The sequence below is a fragment of the Condylura cristata genome, unplaced genomic scaffold (genome assembly GCF_000260355.1).
Source record: "Condylura cristata isolate star-nosed mole 26May11 unplaced genomic scaffold, ConCri1.0 scaffold00005, whole genome shotgun sequence".
NCBI lineage: Eukaryota > Metazoa > Chordata > Mammalia > Eulipotyphla > Talpidae > Condylura > Condylura cristata.
This window is the reverse complement of record NW_004567106.1, coordinates 67,332,032-67,339,884: the sequence shown is the minus strand read 5'-3', so window position 1 is coordinate 67,339,884 and position 7,853 is coordinate 67,332,032. Positions and strand designations below refer to the sequence as shown.

Sequence of the window (7,853 nt, the reverse complement as noted above, 5' to 3'; positions counted from 1 at the left end):
AAAAAAAAATGTGCAAAATGATGTAAAAATAAACTTTAAAAAAAATGGAAAAAAAAATATGGACTTTTGAACTAAACAATAAACTCCCAATTATATCTTTTGGAAAAAAAAAAAAGAATATTAGCAAGTGCACGGGATTATGGTGATGGCACACAGGTGACTTGGTGAAGGGAAACCCGCGGGGATTACAATTGAGATGGAAAAAAAAAATGTACAAAATGATGTAAAAGTAAACTGTTATAAAATTTAAAAAATAAACCTCCGAGGTATCCACAAAAAAAAGAATATTAGCAAATACCGTACCTTTCAGAGTTTACAGAGATTTTTTTTTTTTGCTTCGTTTTGTTTCTTTGACCATTGATTTACATATATTAGATGGATTATTTGACATTGGTCTAAAAATTATAATAGTTTTGTTTTCCAGCCCTTCTCAGTTGAAGTGAAGAATAAACTAGAATATTTTTCTTTTTATGTTCTAACAGGCACCAGAAGTAATCAGAATGCAAGATAAAAACCCATATAGCTTTCAGTCAGATGTATATGCTTTTGGGATTGTTCTGTACGAACTGATGACTGGACAGTTACCGTACTCAAACATCAACAACAGGGACCAGGTAAATATTTACCAGCTCTCAGGATTTATTTTACTATTTCTCTAGACTCCAATTGTAGAAAAGAAGTGTTAAACTTTAGTTAGCATGAAGGATTCGTGTCTTGATCTTTGTTACCAGCTTTATATATCTTTTATTTACTTTTGGCAATAACAACAAGGCCTTGAAGTATCCTTAAGTGTTGTAATGGAGTGAAGTTGCTGCTTTTCTGACTAGAGCAGAGTTCTGGTGATGGTATTCCCCTCGCTTCCTGGCCTGAGGCACAGCTGGAAGACAGCTCTGCCGCTGCTGCTCCTGGGCGGTGTGCACGCTGTCACCCCTGTCCATCAGAGCACGTGCTCGGCTGTGAGCGCCTCCTGTCAGAGTCTTCTAGAATCAGTAAGACTTCTCGGTGCTTGTTTTTTGAACAAGGTAAATGGAAGGACTGTTATATCAGACAGTCTTTGTTTTATGAAGAGAATTCTGAGGAGGAAGTATTTTGCTCATCCTCATCCCTGTCTATACCGTCCAAAAAATAACAGCGTAGTCTTATGTAGCCCTATTTTTTTCTACCCTGGCCACATTAAATTCATGTAGGCTTTTGGAACTCCAGAGTGACAAACTCCACCCATTATCTCATTCTGCTTCGCTATCTTGTAGTCTGCTTAGTGTGATATCATGGCCAGACCTTGGACCACCACCACCTTACCTCTGGGGAGAGTTATTCTTTAATTTTGCTAATTAAAGTTCTTTAATTTCTCTATTTTAATCATAAAAATAGGATTAAAGAACGCCTTCCAGTTATAAAATCAGGTCTTAGTTATTTCCTGAAATAGGACTCGTGGTTCGTTGAGGGATGACCATCCCACGTTGTGCATTCTTCTACTTACCCAGGTGCTAGAATCCGAGAAATTACTCTGTCATTTTCCCCTCCCTCTTTAGTATTCCATTTGGCTCTCATTTTTCTTCCTTTAGCATCTCCTCCCTTACACCTTGGGACTAAATGTGCTCATGTAAGTGAGGCATGTGGTCACCCAGCAACTTTAGCCCCAGAGCAGTGCATGCTGTCATTGGACCCCATGTAAGAAAAGGTCTCCCTTTTGCAAAGTGGCAGAAGGACAGCTTTTACAAGGACAGTCAGAAAGAGTGATTCTTACATCCCTACCTTCTTGGGAATCTGGCAAATGAGCTTATGTTATGCAAGACTTGTTACACCATCAAATAGGAAAAAGCATAAAGTGGGATAGCAAACTTGATTTTCCTGTTCCTCACCTCTGCCCTGTGAAGAAGCCTCCTGCTGTTTCCCTCCACCTGAGGTCTAGTCTGTGCCTCTGGTAGAGTTTCCGCTAAGATCAAAACCTCTCTCCTCCTGAATCCAAAGGCTGCTAGTAATCTGTCTTCACCCACTCTTTAAAAAGAGCCAAAAGTAGAAAATCAAGAGGTTAGAAAAATTATTAAGTCTATACCCAAGGGAAAGAAGCATTTCTACTTCATGAAACAGTGTTCATTCCCAGTGACTTCATCTTCTTCCCTCTGGAGAAGGCACCGATTCTCACAGTTCTAAAAGGGCCCCGCTAGCATTTCCACAAGAAAAGAGCCAAAACAATGGCTAAGAAAGTTATCTTTTCTGGTTCCTGCTGTACACATACATTAAAGATTCCATTTGAGGCCCACTAACAATAGGTCCCCAGTAAGGTCTTTCATTGAGTAGAAAAGAGGTGTAGTCAGATTTGTATGAAAGGGTGATGATCCTGTCAGTGGGCAGGAGACTGGCCCTTGGGGAGCAGTTAGGAGACCACTGTGCTCACCAGGGGCCGTGGGGGTCAGCTTGCTGCCATTAAGTTTGGAGCCCTCCACTCTTGGATTATAGAAATGAAAATACTAGTTTTGAATTTTTTATGTTTTAGTGAAGTAAAGTGACACACAGAAAAGTATACAGGTCGTAAGTGGAATTTTCACTGCTTATGCTTTCTGTAACTTACCTATAAAGTGGTATGATTTGTGTGTTTCTTTTTTTGTTTGTTTGTTTGTTTGTTTGTCTCTCCAGATAATTTTTATGGTGGGACGAGGATACCTGTCTCCGGATATCAGTAAGGTACGGAGTAACTGTCCAAAAGCCATGAAGAGATTAATGGCAGAGTGCCTAAAAAAAAAGAGAGATGAGAGACCACTCTTTCCCCAAGTAAGAAGAAGCTTTATGTTTCCTTATAGGACAGACTGATGTTTAGGTGCATGTTCTTAGCACTTTCTAGGACACACAGAGGGAGGGGGTGTGAGGGGTTCAGCAGAGACAGAACAGGGAGCAGAGGGCGACCATGGGGGTCAGCTCCCTGCTGGGGAGTTTAGGCTTCCTAAATTGGATTCCTTGTGACTATGCACAGACTCCAGACCAGTAAGCACATAGGGGTGACTTTTTAAGGGTTGGACAGTACCACGGGAAACTTGGGGTTCCAATATGAGATATTCAGAAAAGGCTGCTTTTATCTAGCAGGTCTCAAAATTGTCCCTTCAAGCTTTAAAAAACCCTTTCATACACTTAAATGCTGAAGGGCCTCCCTGGTGATGCAAGGGGTTAAGTCTCACCACTATCAAGCTATCTTGCCACTGCCACATGAGTTCAGTCCCCAGCCAGGGAGCTGACCCACATGGTCGCCCGTTGCTCCCTGTTGTGTCTCTGGTGAACCACTCATACCCCATCCCTCTGGCCTAAACCCCAGTTTTTATATGTATAAATAAATAAATAAAAATAAATCTTTTGAAGAAATGTTGAGGACCCCTAACAAGTACTTTTGCTTATATAATTATCATCATTTTTGAAATTAAGACTGTTTACAATGTTTATTCATACATTTTTTTACACAGAAATTATTATGTGTCAAATAAGATCTTTATGAAAAATATTTTCCTAAACAGTGAAGAGTGGCATTATTTTACACTTTTTACAAAGCTCTTTGAAAATAAAATAGCTGAATTCATTATCTGGCAATATTTTCTATCATGTCGTCTCTGAAAACTCCACTTATTTTGTAAATAACATCAGTAAAAAAGGCAAATAACATCCTAGTGTTGCTATAGAAATTGTCTTGACCCTTGACCTTCTAGAGGTTCACAGGCCGCACTGAGAACTGCTGCTTTCATTCTTCCTGATGGCAAAATAAACGGATTCCAAGCTGCCTATTAATACTGGGTCTTTTTACGGGGCATTACCTCTGGGCCAGAAAGAAAAGGCAGCTGTCAGCACTTTTACTGACTCTTGGAAATTGTATATTGCTTTTTTCCTTTTATAAACCTCACAAAGTGAAACTAAGGCTCTGAACAAACTGAGACAGTTTAGCTAAGTAGGTATTTGTGATATGAATTCAGTGTTTTGTGATGCTTTGGAATTCTTGACAGCACTGTTAGAGATAAGGCTCAATAAATCCATACAGCTGTCTAGTGGGAAATGCTGACTCCTGTAGTTTGCCCAGCTCCCGATGACTGGACTCGGCCTTTTTGGGCCCCAGTGCCTTTGAGAACCCAGTCCCAGCTGAGCTGCTTATCGAGTCCTGACTACTAAAGGCATGGATGAATCTTAGAGCCTGCTAAAGAATTAAAGCAGAGCTGATGGTTCTAACAGATCTCAGGGACTGTCTGTCTGAGAGCAGGAAGGAGGAGGCCAAGTGGATGCGTGGGCAGATACATGTTTTACATATTACTGTTTCTCTGAGGAAAAGTTGTTTTATTTTTTTAACCCCCATAAAAGTGGAAGGCAGATGGCCCTCCCTGGTGGCGCAGCACAGTACTGAGAAGCTAAAGCCACTTCCACATGAGTTCGATCCCCGGAGGTGACAACATGGCGCGGCAGACCTCTCCTGGCCCGCCCGCTGCTCCCCTCAGCAGTGTGCTTCATCGATCTGCCTGTTCTGCCCCCACTCTGTCTCTGGTGAAGCCTCCTGCCACCCCTGAGCCTCTGGCCTGTACCCCAGTTCTATATGCACAAATAAATAAATCTTTAAAAAAAAAAAAAAAAGGTAGAAGGCAGGGTTATTCATGAGCGTGAGCAGGACCCAATACTTGGTTTTCACAACCTATTTAATGGGGTTGATTTGCATTAATAATACAAATCATTAGGCCCACCTTTAAAATGGCATTAAAAGGGGTAAAATCTTCATATTTCCAAATATAAGTAACATTTCATTTTTTGCATAGTATTAGAAAATGAGATTAGTAACATGCAAGGTAACACAACAGTGAAATACATTCTGATTTTGCCTCTCTGGAACATCCAACATTGGCACAGTATTAGGGTGTGAAGAAGAGTCTTCCTCTTAAATTTTTTAAGCAGTGTTGTTGGAAATGTAAATTAATTTGGCATTAAGGGGCTTGAAGGGACCCATAAACTTAAGATATGAATGTCCTTGGTAATTCCCCACAGAAAAATTTGTGCTGTGAATCTGCTTCCACAAGGATTCAGATGTATATAAGAATACTTACTTTGTAGAGGAAGATGTAGAGGAATAATGCTGAATAATGTGTAATCTGGGACTCTGTTTCCGTGTATGTGTGTCTGAACATAAGAAAAGTCCAGACGAAAGTGTAGACTCTGACAGTGGTTACCTCTCCAAGACAAGGCTTAACAGCCTTAGGCATCCTACTTTTTACTTCCTTGTATTTGAATTTTCATGTGTGTGTTATTGCTTATAATAAGTTTTGTAGGTCAGAAAAAAATAGTAATAGTGATAATAAAAAACTACTCAAGTTTCACTGAGCACTTACCATATGCCAGGCATTGTGCATGCCTTTTATACAAATTTCTCATGATTCAGAACATTCACTGTTACAGTGTGTCTTCAAGGGTCATAATCTTTCCTTTGCATCTTAAGATAAGATGCATGTCTACATTTTGCCATATTGATATCCATTTGTAGCCTGTCGCCTTTATACCTGGGCATGAGCACTCTGGTACTGGGATCCCGCTTTTCACTGTGTGCGAAAAATGTCCTCTTTTACTGAGGTTCTTTAGTAAGTGAGTTGTTCTGATGGTCATATTTGTGAATTTGTATAATGCTTTACTAATTTATGTGCCATTTTCTTCCCAAAAGGAACTTGTGGACTTATGAGAAATACAATTGGTTTAAAATCACTATTATTTACTGTCCTAGTACTTCAAATGATCTGTTATAAACCAACACTAACCAAGGATTACTTTTCCCATTCTGTTTACAGAGATAAAAGCTGTAGCAGTGTGGTAACTCTCTTAAGGAAAAGTGTCAGTTTCATTAGTTTTATCCAGGCACTAGTGAAAACAGTATCAGACTTCAGATGTGTTCTTGTAAAATGTGATGGGGCTTTTAAAGTTCCATCCACCCAGTTTTCATTCTCTTCTTTCATATTCCTTTTCTAGATTCTCGCCTCTATTGAGCTGCTGGCCCGCTCTTTGCCAAAAATTCACCGCAGTGCATCAGAACCCTCCTTGAATCGGGCTGGCTTCCAAACAGAGGATTTTAGTTTGTACGCTTGTGCTTCTCCAAAAACACCCATCCAGGCAGGGGGATATGGTGCGTTTCCTGTCCACTGAGTCAAATTAAATGAGTGTAAGAGGGGAAAGACAAAGGAAAATGAACATGTTTGCATCTGAATTTGTCAAGTGGAATAGGATATTCTTTTTTCTTAAAAGTGAACCAAAGAACAGTATGTTTTTAAAGACTGAATATAAATTTTTCCCAATCTAAAATTCATACTTAGCATTGCATTTTTAACATGCATGGCAATGAAGAATGCAGACATTGCTAAAAATTTACAGTGCCTCTTCCAGAGGTTTGACTTCGAGTTTGTTTTGTCTATAAGGCTGTTTTGATTATGAAACTTCTCATTCATCCTTGCTATTAGCTGTCATATGCCCTCAGGACTCCCAACAGGAGCACCACTCTTGAGTCTGACATTTTTATTCTTTTTATTTTTTCTATGACTATTTCTTATTATTACAATTTGGAAAATATAGGTATCCCTTATTCCCTTAAAGCAATAACTAACCTTTTTTTTTTCATAAGTTGTGTATTTGAGTAACCAAAAATGTTACTGAGAAATGGCGTGTTTGACACGAGTGAAATAGTTTTTTAAATATGGATTTTAGTGGGGAATTGTTATAAATTGGAGTCCCTTTTAGATAATATTTTTTTCTTATATTAAGAATGTCTTACACATAAAGAAGTTACGTTCTTTACAAATACATTGCCGCCTCTTCCCCCTAAAAGCATCACAGTATTCTGTGAGGACTTTTAGATTGGTTCGCCTGTCTTTCCTTAGTTCTGGTTGCCAAATGACCCAGTAATGAGTTGTTTTTTTAATTATTACTACTTTTGTTTATACTTAACTGTCGTTAATAGCTACTCTAACAATCAACTTATCCCTGTGTCTCATAAAATCTTTGTGCTCCTCATTTTCTTTGTCCAGCAAGAATTACTTATTATGAATGAATGCTATTCTTTTTTGGATTTCACAGCACAAAATATTTGTTGGTGCTTTGTAATGTTTACACTTTCTTATCTATCAGATGGCTGCAGGGGGCACTCAGTATATTCTGTCTGTGAGCCAAAATCTTACTGACAATCAAAGTGAAAGCAAGAGCATGCTAATCAGAGAAATTGATTTTCTTTAAAAAAAAAAAAAAAGATTTAATTTTATTTACTTATGTATACAAGAAATGGGGTGTAGGCCAGTGGTACAGGGACAGTGAAAGGATTCACCAGAGACAGAATGGAGAGCAGAACAAGGGGATCTACTAAAATACACTACAAAGGGGAGCAGCAGGTGAGACAGGAGAGGTCTGCAGCAGGTGTGTGGGTCAGCAGCCTGGCTTTGTATCAGACTTAGGCCACAGCCGTGATAGAACTGAGACTTAACCCCCAGGTCACCAGGAAGGCCCAGAAATTGCTGTTTGTGCTTCAGAGTCATCCTAGAACCAGTCGCTCTCCGGAGTGCTTCATTTACTCAGTTTGAATTGGTGATCATTTTTAATATTAGCTGACAGTTTCAGGTTGCACCAGACACAGACATCTGCATAAACTCAGTCCTTGTTGGAAGTCAGTAAAGAAAAAAATTGGGAAGATTTTTAATTGTTGATAATTTAGTCTCTAAGTGCTACAAATAAATTTTTGAGACTTCCCTTATTTAAATAGATTAAATTTCATCCAGGAAAACCACTCCATAATAAATACACCTTTTGCTTCTCATGTGAGTAGCTTAACATAAGTAATAACATTTATGTTTCTAGAAATCGATTTG

At 39.0% G+C, this 7,853-nt stretch overlaps 1 protein-coding gene across 1 annotated transcript in view; it reads left to right on the top strand.

Annotated features, from left to right (window-relative positions):
* BRAF (B-Raf proto-oncogene, serine/threonine kinase) overlaps positions 1–7,853 on the top strand; it is a 75,954-nt gene that overhangs the window by 57,275 nt on the left and 10,826 nt on the right. Inside the window, exons 16-18 of the mRNA XM_012720779.1 lie at positions 483–614; positions 2,638–2,772; positions 5,974–6,127. Coding sequence (XP_012576233.1) covers positions 483–614; positions 2,638–2,772; positions 5,974–6,127 — 421 coding nt within the window. The remainder of the gene's footprint in view (positions 1–482; positions 615–2,637; positions 2,773–5,973; positions 6,128–7,853) is intronic.